Below are 15514 nucleotides of genomic sequence, written 5' to 3' on the forward strand. Positions count from 1 at the left end.
TCCCCAGGTCCTAGACCTGGGCTGACCTTTTGGAATCTGAGCTGTAGGGTGAGATCACCCCTAAGGCTGATCAGTGGTGCTGCCAGTCCTTCCCATTGTCACCCCCCAGTGACTACAGCTGCAAGTTAGGTTGTGGAGTTTATAAAATCTGTTCCGAGCCAGCGGGTTGCAGCCAGAGCTGCCAACAAGTTCAATGTCAGTACCTCAGTACCCTGGGTTCACGGCCCCCGCCACCCCTCAAGGCTGTTGCCCAGTGACAGCTTCCAGAGCCTCGTACCACTACCAGGAGCTGCCAGAGCCCCAGCCAGGGCCTTTCCCTGCCCTGTGGAGGAAGGTAGTGGGGACACAGACAAATGGAGTGATATGCAGAAGTCCAAGTGGAGAGTCACATCTCGGTCTCAGCCAACAGACTGTCCCCTAGTCCTGATGTCATTAGCACCATCTGAGAACTGGGATGTTCTGTGGAAGGGCAGAAGGATGCTCAGGTTGTCATTGATTCCTCAGAGGACATCATAAATCCCACCCCCTCTCTTTATCCAAGTCTTCCAGAAATAACTCCTCTATTTCGCTAGTCCTTACCGCGCTGCCGGTCCTTACCACGCTGCGGATCCTTACCGCGCTGTGGGTCTGTACCGCTGGGGCACACCCAGGAGCTGCCACCCCGCTGGTGGGCAGCAGGCTCCCGCTCTCGTCCCCACTCCTGGGTGTCAGCAGCCCCTCCTGCCATCTCTTCCTCCTCCTCCCCCTCAGACAGGAGGTCGCAGATCTGCTGTTGTAGCTCTGGGCTAATGCTGTTCTCAGCCAACACCAGGCTCCGCAAAGCTGTTGGGTAATTTTCTACCATGTCGAGCAGGGTCTTGGGAAAGGAGAGATGTGCACGGAAAAGAGTAAACACAGAGGACATGTTTCCCTGGTTAAGAGTAGCGGCTGCTTTTCCTGAGGACCAGGGTTCAATTCCCAGCACCCACATCACTGTTCATCACATAACTCCAGTTCCAGGGGATCTGACACCACTTTCTAGCCTCCTCAGGCACAAGAGACATACAGGAAAAACAGTCATTCACATAAAATAATAAATATTAAGTTATAAAACTTAAAAAATAAAAACACGATTTAGGCAGTCCTTGGACCCAACATAGCCTTAGGGATGCCTCAGACAGTAACTCACCCTGTCCCCTAGTTTCTCTCTAAAACATGATGACTTCTCACCTGAGCTGACTGGTTGGTGAGCCCTGTGCCCTCCAAGTCTAGGACTTCTAGGGTACGGCTTGAGGCCACAGCTACAGCCAGCATCCCTGCCACATGGTCACCTAGGGAGATAGCACAAATGCTCAGCCACCTGGGACAACAGAGGTCTGGGAATCCTCGCTCCTGCTGAGGGACCCAGTGCCTGGCCAGAAAGGGAGCAGCATCTTCAGTGAGATGAAGCGAGTCAGATCCAGCTTCTGACCAGGATTTAAACCTACCTGTTGGTCAGGATGACTCCCTTACGAGAAAGACTCTTGGGAGTTCTCATCCTCTCTCTCCTGTTACTATGGCAACTGATGATCTGAGGCTTTTGGACAGGGCAGCAGTGAACATTGAGGGGAATGATCTGAAACCTACCCAGGGGGTTGTAGTCCAGGTTGAGGACGCGGACTTGGGAGCTGTGGGCCACAGCAATGGCAAGGCGGCTCCAGCCCTTAGGGGTGATGCCAGGGTTGGCGCTCAGTGTTAGCTCCTTCAGACCTAAGCAGCAGAGAGTTCAGGGTGAGACCCCTCTCCACCCTGTGTCTATGGGGTAACTCTAGTGACTGGGAGCCACTCTGCCCCCGACCGTAGCAGTCTAGAGGGACCTACTCCGGCCTCCCCTGCCTGGATCAGTTTCCACTCCGCTCAGTTCCTAAGCATCTCCCTTCCTGAGAAGGGTAAAAAGGCATTCTTGCTGCACCCTCCCATTTCTCGGCACTGGGCCACACCCCCTTCTCTGCATTCAGCCTTCTTCAGTCACACTAGCCCATGCACTCCGTAGGGTCCTGCTCACCAGACTTGGCTCCGTCTGGAGGGAGGAGGCCACAGATGAGGTTGATGGCTTCATCACCCAACATGCAGTCCCCCAGGTCAAGAGCCACAAGGGCAGGGTGCAGAGCCAGGGCTGGGTTCAGCAAGGCCAGTCCCGCATCTGTCAGTGGGCTCCCATGTAGGCTGAAGGTTGAGATGAAATTAATTATGTATAACCAGCCTTATCTATTTGGGAAAGCTGCCCCTCCCCGAGACAAGAATGGGAAGGAAAAATGGAAATCCTAGATTTGAAGGGACACCATGGAAAGGGAATTTGGTTTCTGGGGCAGGAACTGATGAGAATATTGCACGGGGAGGGGTGTGTGGATAGTGACTGCGGAGGGACCCAGGACACATGCTCCTGGTTGGTCCTTCGAGATCCTTCAGCGGGCAGGGCTGGGAGAGCTCGGCTCCGCTGTAGTCTCCATGGGAGGTGAACCTTCCTCAGAAATGAGGGGCTTCCCAATGAAGTAACTTGGGGCTGGAGTAGGGTGGGGAGGACAGCATTCTCTACTAGGCAGGGCTCGGTATCCCAGCTCTCTTTGAAGGTTAGCATGTGGAGCAAAGTCTAGAACTGATGCACGTTTCTGGGAGGGTGTGGTGGACCCAGAGATGAGATGTGTATTAGAGGTTGCGAAGGTAGGACGGTGGGAAAACAGGTAATGTGGAGATACAGGAGGTGGCAGAGGGTGTGTGGAGGGGTGCAGTGGCCGGGACCCCCTTGCGAGGGGACACACTCACAAGAGGGACTGGATGGAGCGGTTGGTCCGTAGCGCTTCTGCTAGCTGCTTGATGCGGCTGGGGCTAGACACGACGCCCAGGTTAAGGTTGAGCTGCGCCAGGGACGTGGCTCCAGCTAGGGCCCGGCAGATGCGGCCGAAGTCGCGGTCGCACAGGCGACAGCCGCGCAGCGAGAGTAGGCGCACCGCGTTGTCGCGCAGGCCGCGGCAGATGTCCCGCACCTCGGCGCCTGACAGCGGCTCCCCCGAAATCTGGATGGAGCTAGGCAGCATGGTGCCCACGGCTGGGCCTCGGGGGGTGGGGGGCTGGCGCCGGGTCCCGGCCTGGGCAGAAGTTAGCCCGGGGGCGGGGCGGGGACTCAGGTCGCGCTCCCGGTTGGGGTCGCGGCGGGAGCGGAGGCGGAGGCCGAGGCAACGGCGGCTGTGGAGGCGACGAAGCGCGCCCGGGTCGCGGCGGGATCGAAAGCAGGCGCGGGCCCGGGTTCGGAGGCGCGGAGGAGGAGCGGCGCGGGGGCAGGGCCGGGGACGGCCGGGGCCAGTGCTGCAGTCACCCCGCGCTGGTCCTCTCCCTCGCGGCTTTGGAGGCCGCGCCCGCTTTGCGGGCCCGGGGCCCGGCAGCACGGCTCTCAGGGACGGCCGGGGCGGGATGCAGCTCAGCTTCAGCTGCTGCGCCGGAGCAGGCGGCGAGTTCCTATGGTAACGGTTGCGTCACTTGTCCTCGCCCCGCCCCCTGTCCCCGCACGGACCACGCGGCCGGTGCGCGATGCGTGTCTTAGGGCAAAGAACTAGGATCTGAGAGGGCCTGACAACGCGGAAAGTAGGTAGAAGGATGCAGTCTCACGGTAGAGGCAAGTCACGCCGAGACAGCTTTTGATGTCACTTCGGTCTCTTTTTTTACCGATTCTCTGGTGCTTCTCCATTCTTAAGGTCTAAATCCGGAGACTCGGCGCCTTCGCCAAGACCCTGGAGAATCAATCCTGCTTGGAAGTCCATGGGCTCTTTAATCTGGTCGCGCCCCGCCCCCATATCCCAGTGACGCGAGGCGTAGCATGCGTGGGGATTCCAGACCACAGGGACTTCCCGGTCAATATGGTTGCATGGGGCAGGATCCCTAGGGTAGGACAGGTGAAGCACGTTTGAAGATATTCAACATACAGAAAAATGGGGTTGCCCAAATCAAATGGTGTCAGATCATCCCAGAGCCGTGGGAATCGGGTGGGTGGGGGTGTGTAAAGCCGCTGCAGTTAAGCTGTTTTATCTCTGATTGCAACGGGGGCTTCATTAGTGCAACAGGAATGTAGAGTAGGCAGAGGAAGTGCCATTCTTTAAAAAAAAAAGTGAGTCAGAGGAGGGTGTGGTGGCACGCGCCTTTAATCCCAGCACTCGGGAGACAGAAGCAGGTGGGTCACTGAGTTCCAGGCCAGCCTGGTCTACAGAGCGAGTTTCCAGGACAGCCAGGGCTGCACTGAGAAACCGTCTCAAAAAACGAAAACAAAAAAGAGTGAGCCAGATATAGGCATGCGCCTTTAATCTCAGTTTTTGTGGAGAGGCCGGTGATCTCTCGTTCACCTGGTGAGTTCCAGGAAAGCCAGAGCTACACATAGCAAGACCTTATCCCACCCTCATGCCCCTCCCACAGGGGGGAAAATAGCCCTATTCCTGTTTTCCTCCAGTGTTTTACTTAAAATACTACAGGTTTGCAGGTGCCTGCAGAAGCCAGAAGAGGGTGCTAGAGTTACGAGAAAACCGGACCCACCCACCAGAAATGCTGAGAAGGCAGCTACCGAATCCTTGTCTTTTGCAAGGGCAGCGCATCCTTACCCAGAGCCATGTCTCTCTCCAGCCCCTAGACTTTTGTTTTGGATTATGTTAATGCGTGTGCCTGAGCAGTGACCACAGCGCCCTCGGGTGCTGTGGGGCGAGTGGGGCTGGAGTGAAAAGCAGTTGTGAACCAGTCACCATGGGTGCTGGGAACCGCAGTCCAGCCCCCGCACAGGGCAGTGGGAGCTGGGAACCCTAGGCCAGTCCCCGCACAGAGCAGTGGGTGCTGGGAACCGCAGGCCAGCCCCCGCACAGGGCAGTGTCCTTGGTTAACCACTGAGCAGGCTCTCCAGCACCAGGAATTGACTTTTTGTTGAAACAGGGTCTCAGTGTGTGGCCCCAGCTGGTCTGGAACTCTGTTGACTAGGTTGGTGTTGAAGATCCACCTTCCTATGCACCCTGCTGGGATTAAAAGGATTGCACCACACTAGACCTGAATTTACTTCAGTGGAGGTTAAAGGGTAGTGGTCGTTAACACCTAGAAAACCAAAGCCTCGTAAGACCATGCTTGGCTTCAAATATGAGCTCTGCGTGGACATCCTGTCACGATGGCCCTGGTGCAGAAGGTCCTTGTAATGATTTAAGTGGAAATTTGTCATTGTTGCCCTGGCTTCTCAAAAGGACAGCCAGCCTAGACGTAGGCCTGGGGTACTTCTATACGAGGATTGTGGGCTGCCTGCTGCTCCGTGGGCCCAGTATCTCCAACCCTCAGGGCAGTAATGGGCATCAGAATGGGTGGCAGGAGGATGGCTGCAACAGGAGCTGCAGGTCCGGACTTCAATCAGTATTTTAATTACCAAGTCTATATTTAGCAGGGCAGGAGGGGAAGGGAGAGAAAAAGGGGTAGGTGGTGGGGGGCCTCAGAAGAGCTGGCCCACATTCTGCACTTGTCTGCAGACTAGCAGTCCGCATGAGTTCCTGGCCTTGTGCCCTTCAGAAGCCACGCCTGGTGCCCAGGTGTTTAGGCAAGGACAGCTTGGTGGCTGCAGACATAGCACACATCCTCAGAACTGTCCTTTAATTTTCTTCTGCCCCGGAGCTGGGGGTCAGGGCAGGCCGAGGATTTCAGAGAGGGTCAGTGTGACTGCAGAGTCACTGCTAGTGCCTTGGCGGTAGCATTGACCACAGCGACGGGAAGCTTGGCAGCAGGGAGCACAGCAGGGAGCACAGCAGGGATGTCTCTGGGGACCCTCTGCATGGGTGGGATATTGGGACCCTCCAGGGTGTCCAGGATCCCTAAGAGAGGAAGGATGGAGGGTGAGTGGGAACTGGCAGGGCATCAGCTCAGCCAGCCCGGCCCGCCCCGGGCCAGCTCAGCCAGCCCGGCCCACCCCTGGTCACCTCAGCCAGCCCAGCCCGCCCCCGGTCACCTCAGCCAGCCCGGCCCGCCCCCTGCAGCCTGCCACTCACCCTCTACCACCTTGTGGTAGGCAAAATGCAGATAGAGCAGGAAGAGCATGTGTAGAGCAGCCAGTGTGCCACAGAGCAGCAGCCGCTGGGTGGGGCCCACAGTCCGGGACACCAGCACTGCCACCTAGGGCCAGGGACACAGTTCAGGAGGCCCGTTTCAAAGGGAGGGATGGAGCAGATACTCCAAGCCCAAGGCGGGACTGTCAGTGTGTCCTTTTAGAGCCCTTTGTGGGTAGACAGAAGAATCCGCTCAGCTTACCATGCGCAGGGTAGAGAGCCCACCCACCAGCAGCCAGAAGAGGTAGAAGAGGGCGTGGAGGTGAATGTTGTAGGTGATGAACAGGACGATACAGTGCCCGAAGAGCCCGTAGCCCTGGAGAGGGACGAGAGTCATCGCTTGGGATACATGGGCCTGGGCCCAGAGGTGGGGTCCTTTCCTGCTCCTCCCATGCCAGCCCCACCCCTGCTCCTCCCATCCCATGCCAGCCCCACCCCCGCTCCTCCCATCCCAGGCCAGCTCCACCCCTGCTCCTCCCATCCCATGCCAGACCCACCCCTGCTCCTCCCATCCCATGCCAGCTCCACCCCCGCTCCTCCCATCCCATGCCAGCTCCACAGATGACAGAGAGCTGCGGACCTTCCTTAGCTGACCCTCTCAGCCACCGCCAGGCTCAGCTCCTTACCAGCAGTGCCAACATCTGGAGCATAGTGATCTGGGCATTACACAGGTAGGCAAGGAAATAAATGAAGGACGAGACACCCAGCCAGTATCCGAAGCAGGTGCCTATGGCTGTGCCCATGAGGGTGCCCTCCCGCTGTGGGGTGAAGGCTCTGCTTAGGCTGAGAGAACTCTGATCTCAGCCTTGCACAGGCCTCTTATGCAGGGCTACCCCTGCCTCACCTCCACCTGCCACCCGACGTCCCCAAGGCCTGTGTTCTGCTTACGATAATGGTGTCAGAAGTCTTCATCCCGTGCAGGAGGATGGCGACCAGTGTGAAGACCAGCATGAGAGGTCCGTAGAGCTCGCCTGCGACTTTCTGTCAATACAGTAACACGTTCACAGAGCCTGCAACCCAGACTTAGCTTGGTGGCCCCCTCCCTTCTGATGCCCCCTCCCCCTGCTCTGAAGACAGGCCTTTCCCTCCTCACCTGGGGGAAGTTGACCATCTTGATAGGGATCATGGACTCCAGGAGCCTGGGAGAGGAGAGGAGAGGAGAGCTGAGAGCAGCAGTGCTGTGCTGTGCTCTGGAGGGCAGCGTCTGAATCTCACCTCACGTCAATGCCGCCCGGAATGGGGCTAGCCCAGGGGACAGATGGGATGGGCGGGGGCGGGTGTGTGTGTGTGTGTAAAAGGGTAGAATCACTTTGAGGAAGGACCACCCTCTGAAACTGAGGTGAGCGGTAAGCTCAGAGAACTGGACCTATGCAGCATACAGATGACAGGCAGAGAAGCCCCAGAACTGTACAGCTACTGAGATGAAGGAAGCATCCACTTCCTGCCTTTCCTCATTACTGCTCCAAGCAGTGAGCATTTTTCTGGAAAAATATACTTGAACTGGTGTTAAAAAGTCACACAGAACCGGGTGGTGGTGGTGGCGCACGCCTGTAATCCCAGCACTCTGGGAGGCAGAGGCAGGCGGATTTCTGAGTTTGAGGCCAGCCTGGTCTACAGAGTAAGTTCCAGGACAGCCAGGGCTACATAGAGAAACCCTGTCTCAAAAAAAAAAAAAAAACAAAAATCAAAAAAAAAAAAAAAAAAAAAGTCACACAGAATAAAAAAAAAAATCATTTCTTCCTCTGCCTATGGCTACTATAACTTGGGTTTTTCTTGTTTTTAGCAATGTTCTTAGACTAGTCTTTTTAGTTATTACTTCCTCTGGTAAGCCTCTCCTTTGGACCCTGAAGTCTTTCTGGGCTCCAGTGTCCCCTGTGTGTGGAAGGGCACTCAATGCCGAGCCCTCCCTCCGATTCACCGCCGAGTCAGATGTTGTCAGGATAGTGCTCCACACAGAATAAGAACCCAGTGTACATTTGCTCAGCGACCCTAGCTTTTGTGTTAGCTCTGGTTAAAGGATGAATGAAGAGTGAAGCCAGGATTGAATCCACGTCGATAATTGAGTTATGCACTCTGTTTGAAGAGCCGGGCGGTGGTGGCTCACGCCTTTAATCCCAGCACTTGGGAGGCAAAGGTGGGCAGATTTCTGAGTTCGAGACCAGCCTGGTCTACAGAGTTCCAGGACAGCCAGGGCTACACAGAGAAACCCTGTGCCTTAAAACAAAATGAACAAACAAACAAACAAAGCATGTTTGAGGAGCTTCCTCGAAGGGGAGACTGTTGTCTAGGAGACCAGGTGAGAGCCAACCAGGGAGGAGTGAGAATAAACGGAGTGCTGTTTAAACGATGGAGGTGGTGAGGGAAGCGGGGGAGCATATTTGATGGAGGTGCGGAGGGAGGCAGCGTAGGGAAGCGAGGTTACCGCGCTTGAAGGAGACCTAGGCAACTGTGCCTTTCACCCTGTATTCAACAACACGTTCAGTGACCAGAGAGATGGGGTTACAAGTCGGGAGCCCACCGCGCTCTGGGTCTGAGTGAGGCTGGATGACGGTCTAGATGTGAGGACACACGTTTCAGAGAAGGTCCCTCACCTGCTTCGGACCTGGGCAGGCTCCACATCAAAGTAGGGTCTCAGGATGTCGATGTTGGCATACAAGCTGAAGGCTCTGGAAGCTTGCCTCTTCCCTGCCTGCCACATCTGAAGGGAAATGGGGATTATGAAACTTGGCTCTAGGCGGTTAGATCTCTGTGTGGGTCTAAGTGGAAAACCTGTATCAACTGAGGACGTACATAGGTCTTTTTTCCGTTGGTTTACCTGATCGGCGACCTGCCGGCTCAGTTGTCCCTTAAAACCTTTCATGCCAAGGAACTCCCCATCCTCTTCTTCTGCAGCAGCTGCATCAGCATCTACTTCTTCCTCACGCAGGCGCTGATGTAGCTCACCCATGTCCTCGAAGCTGGAGCCTGAGGTATCGTCCATGTTCTCCATATCAATCACAGCCGAGCCCCCACCCTGTGGAGACAATGGCTCCGAGGGTGAGGGGCCCTTCCGTTCTCCACTCATCTGACAGCCTGAAGCTTGCCTTCCAGTGTCGAGGACACGGCTCGGGACTGCTACCCACCCTGCCCCACACACTCACTGCTGCCAACTCTTGGTAGAGACACTTTTGTAGTCCAGGAAACCTACTATTTATTTTCAACTCACGTTGTTTACCTACTTTACCCCCCTCAAAGCTCCAAAGAGTTGCAAAATAGCTCATCCGCCTTTCCCAACTCTCAAGCCTACTTTTAGGGAATGACAGGGAATCCGATCTCTAGCCCCACACTACGCCTGATGCAGACAAACCTCCTAACCCGTGTGCAAACCCCCGGCAGGCGCAGAGACCCGAGACCCGCGGGAGCCTTCGTTTGTCCCTTTCACGCCAGCACAAGCTCTACACACTTTCGCGAGGAAGACTCAAAGAGGGCAGACGGGGTTGCAACGGAGCCCGACTTCCAGGCCGCGCGAGACAAGAGCAAGCACACTCCGGACGGCCGCCAGCCCGGAGATGCTAGCAGCAGCAGCTCTCAATACCTGGATGTTTTCTTCGAAGCCTCCCCATTCCGGGCCAGCACCATTTCGGACGCCGCTGGCTGGCGCCGCAGGAGTCGCCATGTCCCTCGAGGCTTCCCGTCGCTGAGGCTCTCGCGCGTGGGAATAGTGTGAGACCTGGGCCCGAGGGAGGCAAAGGTTCAGAGGAACGGCAAGGCGAGGTGGGATCTGCCGGAACGCAAAAGTGAGAAACCCGGATGTTTGGCCCCAATTGACGTCCGGAAGCGAAGGACGTGGACAGAGGCGGGACAAGATCTCGCGACATTCAAGATTGCCGGAGACCTAGCGTTGCTGCGGAGACGGGGGCGGGCCGCTAGCGCGCACGCGCGGATTTGGAGCGTCCTCCCACTGCGAGTGGTGGAAGATGGCGGCGGTGGAGGAAATGCGGACTCGCGTGGTTCTAGAAGAGTATGGAGTTCGCAATGTAAGAGATCGGGGTGCGGGAGGGATGGGGCGCCACGGTGTGGAGGAGGCCTGGTGTGGAGCTCGGCCTCACCGCCCTTTCTGTTGGCCCTAGGTCCACACTACTGACTTTCCCGGTAACTACTCCGGTTATGATGATACCTGGGACCACAACCGCTTCGAGAAGGTGGGTAGGGCTGGAGGTGTCCAGTCGGCCTGAGGGGCCAGACCTCGCAGGTTGGGCAGTGTGTGTGTGGGGGTCGCTGTTTTCACGCTTGTGCTCCATGGACGGGCCGTCAAACACGGTTCCAGTTCGTGGAACAAGTTGTTCACTCTCGGTGGGATAATGGATGGACCACGTAAACAAGTTATTCCGGTATAATAAGATAGCGGTGAACATGGCTAGGATGGCGTAAGGGATCATTGGTGCCCCTAATCCAGACAATTGAAGAGATGTAGTTAAGCGTCAGTGAAGGGAGTGACATTTGAATTAAGCTTTAAACTATGAATAAAGGTTGAGCTGTGAAGGCTAATTGGAGCTTCATTATGTACGTTTTTGTTGTTGTTGTTGTTGTTGTTGTTGTTTTTGTTTGTTTAAACAGGGTTTCTGTTTAGCCCAGGCTGCCCTGGAACTCCCTCTGTAGACCAGGCTGGTCTCAGAGCCATCCACCTGCCTCTGCCTCTGCCTCCTGTGCACTGGAATTAAAGGCATAAGCCTCCACGCCCAGTTTAGAATTTTTTGAATAGATTGATAAAATTTTGCAATCTTTTTTTTTTTTTTTTTTTTTGAGACAGGGTTTCTCTGTATAGCCCTGCTGTCCTGGAACTTACTCTGTAGACCAGGCTGGCCTCGAACTTAGAAACTCGCCTGCCTCTGCCTCCTAAGTGCTGGGATTAAAGGCGAACGCCACCACCGCCAAAATTTTGCAATCTTGATAGCTGAGAGGGAATGAATTCTGGTGACTGTCAGCTAGTGTATGGAGGCTGAAATGGAGGCACGGATGAACTCCAGATAGTGGTAATGGAGGAAGGGAGTGATAGCTAGCTGGTGCAGACCAGTGCTTTGGCAAGGGCATTGTGTGTGAGAAAGAATTTTGTAGCTGGAAGACCTTAAAACTTTTTCTTAGTATGCGTGTTTGCCTGCATGTGTATTTGTGCAGCACTGTGTGTTAGTGATCCCAGCAGTGTGAGGAGAATGTTAGGTCCCACTCGGTGCTGGGAACCCAACCCGGTTCTTCTACAAGAGCAGTAGGTGCTCTTAATACTGGAGCCATTTTTCCAGCTGCACTGGGAAACTGTATTGCTGACTGTGTCATTTGCTAAGCAGGAGAGCAAGATGGTACGTTCAACGCCATCGTTGTGAAGTCTACAGGTCGAGTGGGTGATGTTTGAAGTGAGACCCTGGTTAGGGTCTGCTGTATGCTTGCTTGAGCCGGGAGCATCAAGGAGGTCACTCGGGGATTAGATCCTAGGAGAAAGTTATTGGGTGGATGGAATAGAGAATTTAGAAGGAATGTCAGATAAGGAAATGGGTGTTCAAACACCAAAGGTATATAGTTGAGAAAAGTAGGCATATTAAAAAAATAAAAGATGGGCTGGGCGGTGGTGGCACACGCCTTTAATCCCAACACTTGGGAGGCAGAGGCGCCTTTAATCCCAACACTTGGGAGGCAGAGGCAGGCGGATTTCTGAGTTCAAGGCCAGCCTGGTCTACAGAGTGAGTTCCAGGACAGCCAGGGCTATACAGAGAAACCCTGTCTCAAAAAAACAAACAAACAAACAAACAAAAAACACAGTAGAAATGCAAGTATCAAATGGTCTGAATTGTATGTGAAGTTCTGCTTTCTGTACAGTAGCTTCTCTGGGTGGTTTGTGGAAGATCTGGGAAGCCAGGCTTAGTGGCACACACAATTAATCCCAGTACTCAGAAGGCAGAGGTAGGTGGATCTTTTGAGACCAGCCTGGTCTACAGAGTGAGTTCCAGGACTAACTACATAGAGAAACCTCGCCTCGGATAAACCTAAAAAACAAGAAACAAATAGCCGCACCCCCAAGTACGGGATGGGAGACAAAACGTCTACCAGTGATATTGATTTTAGGGTGAAGGGGTGGAAGTACACCGAGGGATAGTGCCAGGGTGGGCTCGAGGTGTGACTAGGTGGAGAAACAAGCGTCTCACCCATCTTGTTTTCCCATCCCTCTAGAATTTCCGTGTGGACGTGGTACATCTGGATGAAAGCACACTGGAGTTCGACATGGTGGGGATTGACGCTGCCATTGCCAATGCTTTCCGGAGAATTCTGTTAGCCGAGGTATAAGAAGGTGTGGGTCGGGGGATGAATCTCAAAGCCATCCCTCCCGGGTCATACCTGTAACGTGAACTCTTGAGGGCAGACTGGGCTACATAGTAAACGTATCAAAAATCTGAAGGGCTTTTGATATAAAAATTAAAAACAGCTGCCTCTTACATTTCTGGAAAGGGGGGATGGGTGAGGTCAGTGGGATGATTTTGCTTCCTTTGGCAGGTGCCGACAATGGCTGTGGAAAAGGTTTTGGTGTATAACAACACATCCATTGTCCAGGATGAGATCCTGGCTCACCGCCTGGGGCTCATCCCCATTCTTGCTGATCCTCGCCTCTTTGAATATCGGAACCAAGGTGAGGCTGAGAAGCTGAGATTGAGTTAAACAGAACTGACCTGGAATGTATCCTGGGCTCAGGTCCCAGGCTCACTGGGGCCTTCACCAGGGAGAACAGCTGTCCCCACCTTTAGTCTGTCACTATGTACAACCTCTGAGCACAGTGCCAGCAGCACCCAGAGGCTCTCTTTCCACCATTATATGCTTTCTGGGGATTGAACTCAGGTCTCCAGGTTTGAGCAAGCATACCCCCTCACTCTGTGAGCCTTCTCGTTAGCACATTATTAGAGCTACTAGGGCCAGGCGTGGTGGTGTACATCTTCATTCTCAGCACTGGCAGAAGCAGGCAGATGTCTCGAGTTCCAGGCCAGCCTGGTCTGCCTAGCAAATTCCAGAACAGCCAGGGCTTGTGGAACCTGTCTCAAAACCAGACCAACGCCGCTGCTTCTTCACTTGTACAGGAGAGGAAGAAGGAACAGAGATAGATACGCTGCAGTTCCGGCTGCAGGTCAGGTGTACCAGGAACCCCAATGCTGCTAAGGATTCCTCAGACCCCAATGAACTCTATGTGAACCACAAAGGTAAGATGGTGAGAGGGCCCAGAGGCCGGAGGGACCAATTGTAGGGTCTGGCATTTCTGACATAGTTCCCTCCAGTATATACCAGGCACATGACATGGGTCCCCCTGGGAAACCAGGCTGATGTCTTCCCGGAGGGCACAATTCGCCCAGTGCACGACGACATCCTCATTGCTCAGCTTCGGCCCGGCCAGGAAATTGACTTGGTCATGCACTGCGTCAAGGGCATTGGTGAGAGTGGCAAGTGCCCTGCGGGTGGGACCGTCTGACTGGAGCGGGGCAGAACCACCTCAGCTGGGATATTAGCAACAGGCCGAAAGCCAACATACTTGTGTCATCCCAGGCAAAGACCATGCAAAGTTCTCACCAGTGGCCACAGCCAGCTACAGACTCCTGCCGGACATCACCCTGCTTGAACCTGTGGAGGGGGAAGCGGCTGAGGAACTGAGGCAGTGCTTCTCACCTGGTGTGATTGAGGTGCAGGAAATACAAGGTGTGTTTCAGGGGGCACTGTGACTAAGACCTAAGGGTGTTTTCTTTGAAAGTAGCAGACAAAGCGCAATCTGATTGTTTTCCTTAGGTAAAAAGGTGGCCAGGGTTGCCAATGCCCGGCTAGACACCTTCAGCAGGGAAATCTTCCGGCACGAACAGCTCAGGAAGGTGGTGCGGCTTGCCCGCGTTCGGGACCATTACATCTGTGAGTGGTGGTCGTACTTTTTGGATAGAATTTAGAACCGTCCTGTACTAAAAGTAAATCCTGCTGGGACTGAGTGTTTTCTTTGGTCTCTAGTTTCTGTGGAGTCAACAGGAGTTTTGCCACCAGAAGTATTGGTGAGTGAAGCCATCAAGATCCTGATGGGGAAGTGTCGGCGGTTCCTGGATGAACTAGATGCGGTTGAGATGGACTGAAGCTTCCACAACATTCATGGGAGGCCGTGGCTGGTCCCCAACTGCATCGCTGTGCCCAGTGGTCCGATTCCAGTCTCATTTTCAGTGAATACATTTTATTGAATGTACTACAGGTTAAGATGCCTTTGTAAGGCTTGTGTTGTAAATAAATTGATCTTTATAAGCTTTCTTTTGTTTGTCTATTAATGGCCTGGCCTCAGCATGTTGGCATTAACAAGGACCAAGGATTACTAAAGTAGCCTGAGAAAGGCCAAGTGGCAAAGGCTCTGGCTGAGGGGAAGACACAGGAAGCCATAGCTAGTGCACACTGTCACCCACCCATCTCCCGGGCTGTCATTAGTCTCAGCTATGTCGCCATTATCAGTGCCAGAGAAGACAGTCTGTTCTGGACAAGTGGAGGTGTGTGTCTTTCTGTTTAGTACTCCTAACTTGAGTTAGTTAGGGGTACTGCTTGGAGGAGTCACTGGTTTGAAAAAGGAAAATAGGGCCCTTCTGTATGAAACAGATTTTTACTGACATGCAGATGTACTTTAGAGTTAGCATTTCTACAAAAGGTTCTATAAACAATAGAAAATTTCTAGCATGAAGTCATAGGATGTTAAAAATATTACAACATAATAAATACAACTACATCCTCCATAGCCCTAAGCAGACAGGAGTAGGCAGCTATCAAGTTTGGAGGGAAATACTGAGATCACCTTTACAATCTGTAGACCCCAAGCACCACGCAGGAGGACGACCTCGAGCAGCTGTGGAGCACAGCAACCTCCATTCTAGGTGCTGCTTCCCAGCTCTGACTCTCCAACTTTACTATGCATGACTGTCCCACACTAGGTCAAAGTTGGGGCTGGGTGGACAGTGGGCTGGTCAGCACAGACACCCAGGTCACATCTGCCTGTCATAATAGGCAGGGTTGGCCTCACACCCATCTTGCTCTGTTTGCTTTGTGCCCTCTTCAGGGACCTTAAGGACTCAAAAGTGTTGGCTCTGACCCTCTTAGAAATGACTCTTGTGAAGAGTCTTCAGAAGCTTAAACGACTATAGAGCTTTTCAAAGGCACAGGGCCAGCTAGTCCCAGAGGGACAGTGGCTGCTTGCTAGCTTGTCAGAAGCCCACTTGGTCTGGGTTCCTTTTGTATGGTTGGTGTCATGGGACACTGGGGAAACCCTTGAGTGCCAGTCATAGAAAGGCAAGATGGCTAAGAAACAGTGTTACACTGAATTCTGCCCAGCTCTTGTCCCCTGGACAGTGCGCTCAGACTTTAGCAATAGCCTGTACTATGGGTCCCACCAAGTGGCCAGATTCTTGCTTTAGATTAAGATGAGA

The 15514-nt window shown here is 54.0% G+C and overlaps 3 protein-coding genes across 3 annotated transcripts; 1 reads left to right on the forward strand and 2 right to left on the reverse strand.

Annotated features, from left to right (window-relative positions):
* Positions 1 to 140: 140 nt before the first annotated feature.
* On the reverse strand, positions 141 to 5272 carry Lrrc73 (leucine rich repeat containing 73). The gene is made up of 6 exons (XM_052192115.1): positions 2782 to 5272; positions 2024 to 2184; positions 1606 to 1728; positions 1210 to 1310; positions 616 to 856; positions 141 to 459 (listed from the first exon to the last, which is right to left on the reverse strand). Exons 1-6 carry the CDS (start codon positions 3051 to 3053, stop codon positions 386 to 388), a joined length of 972 nt encoding a protein of 323 aa, XP_052048075.1. The 5' UTR covers positions 3054 to 5272; the 3' UTR covers positions 141 to 385.
* Positions 5273 to 5370: 98 nt separating this feature from the next.
* On the reverse strand, positions 5371 to 9888 carry Yipf3 (Yip1 domain family member 3). Its single transcript, XM_052192113.1, has 9 exons — positions 9643 to 9888; positions 8884 to 9081; positions 8660 to 8766; positions 7162 to 7207; positions 6957 to 7049; positions 6695 to 6826; positions 6271 to 6384; positions 6012 to 6135; positions 5371 to 5837 (listed from the first exon to the last, which is right to left on the reverse strand). The coding sequence occupies exons 1-9, from the start codon at positions 9721 to 9723 to the stop codon at positions 5677 to 5679; spliced, it is 1056 nt and encodes a 351-aa protein (XP_052048073.1). The 5' UTR covers positions 9724 to 9888; the 3' UTR covers positions 5371 to 5676.
* A 79-nt stretch (positions 9889 to 9967) lies between these two features.
* On the forward strand, positions 9968 to 14356 carry Polr1c (RNA polymerase I and III subunit C). Its single transcript, XM_052192114.1, has 9 exons — positions 9968 to 10084; positions 10178 to 10249; positions 12267 to 12374; positions 12588 to 12720; positions 13163 to 13282; positions 13358 to 13510; positions 13623 to 13772; positions 13860 to 13976; positions 14070 to 14356. Exons 1-9 carry the CDS (start codon positions 10025 to 10027, stop codon positions 14186 to 14188), a joined length of 1032 nt encoding a protein of 343 aa, XP_052048074.1. The 5' UTR covers positions 9968 to 10024; the 3' UTR covers positions 14189 to 14356.
* Positions 14357 to 15514: the final 1158 nt, after the last annotated feature.

This window comes from Apodemus sylvaticus, chromosome 9 (genome assembly GCF_947179515.1).
Source record: "Apodemus sylvaticus chromosome 9, mApoSyl1.1, whole genome shotgun sequence".
Lineage (NCBI taxonomy): Eukaryota > Metazoa > Chordata > Mammalia > Rodentia > Muridae > Apodemus > Apodemus sylvaticus.

Bases quoted from the DNA above. Each gene is read 5' to 3' on its own strand.
- Lrrc73 (XM_052192115.1), bottom strand. From the start codon at position 3,053: ATGCTGCCTAGCTCCATCCAGATTTCGGGGGAGCCGCTGTCAGGCGCC. The intron at 1,729-2,023 runs GTGAGCAGGACC...TCTGCTGCTTAG, and splicing joins TCCAGACGGAGCCAAGTCTG to GTCTGAAGGAGCTAACACTG. The intron at 857-1,209 runs GTGAGAAGTCAT...TCCTTTCCCAAG, and splicing joins TCACCAACCAGTCAGCTCAG to ACCCTGCTCGACATGGTAGA.
- Yipf3 (XM_052192113.1), bottom strand. From the start codon at position 9,723: ATGGCGACTCCTGCGGCGCCAGCCAGCGGCGTCCGAAATGGTGCTGGC. The intron at 9,082-9,642 runs GTATTGAGAGCT...TTGTCTCCACAG, and splicing joins GCTTCGAAGAAAACATCCAG to GGTGGGGGCTCGGCTGTGAT. The intron at 7,050-7,161 runs GTGAGGAGGGAA...CTGTATTGACAG, and splicing joins AGATGGTCAACTTCCCCCAG to AAAGTCGCAGGCGAGCTCTA.
- Polr1c (XM_052192114.1), top strand. From the start codon at position 10,025: ATGGCGGCGGTGGAGGAAATGCGGACTCGCGTGGTTCTAGAAGAGTAT. The intron at 10,085-10,177 runs GTAAGAGATCGG...TGTTGGCCCTAG, and splicing joins AAGAGTATGGAGTTCGCAAT to GTCCACACTACTGACTTTCC. The intron at 12,721-13,162 runs GTGAGGCTGAGA...TCACTTGTACAG, and splicing joins CTTTGAATATCGGAACCAAG to GAGAGGAAGAAGGAACAGAG.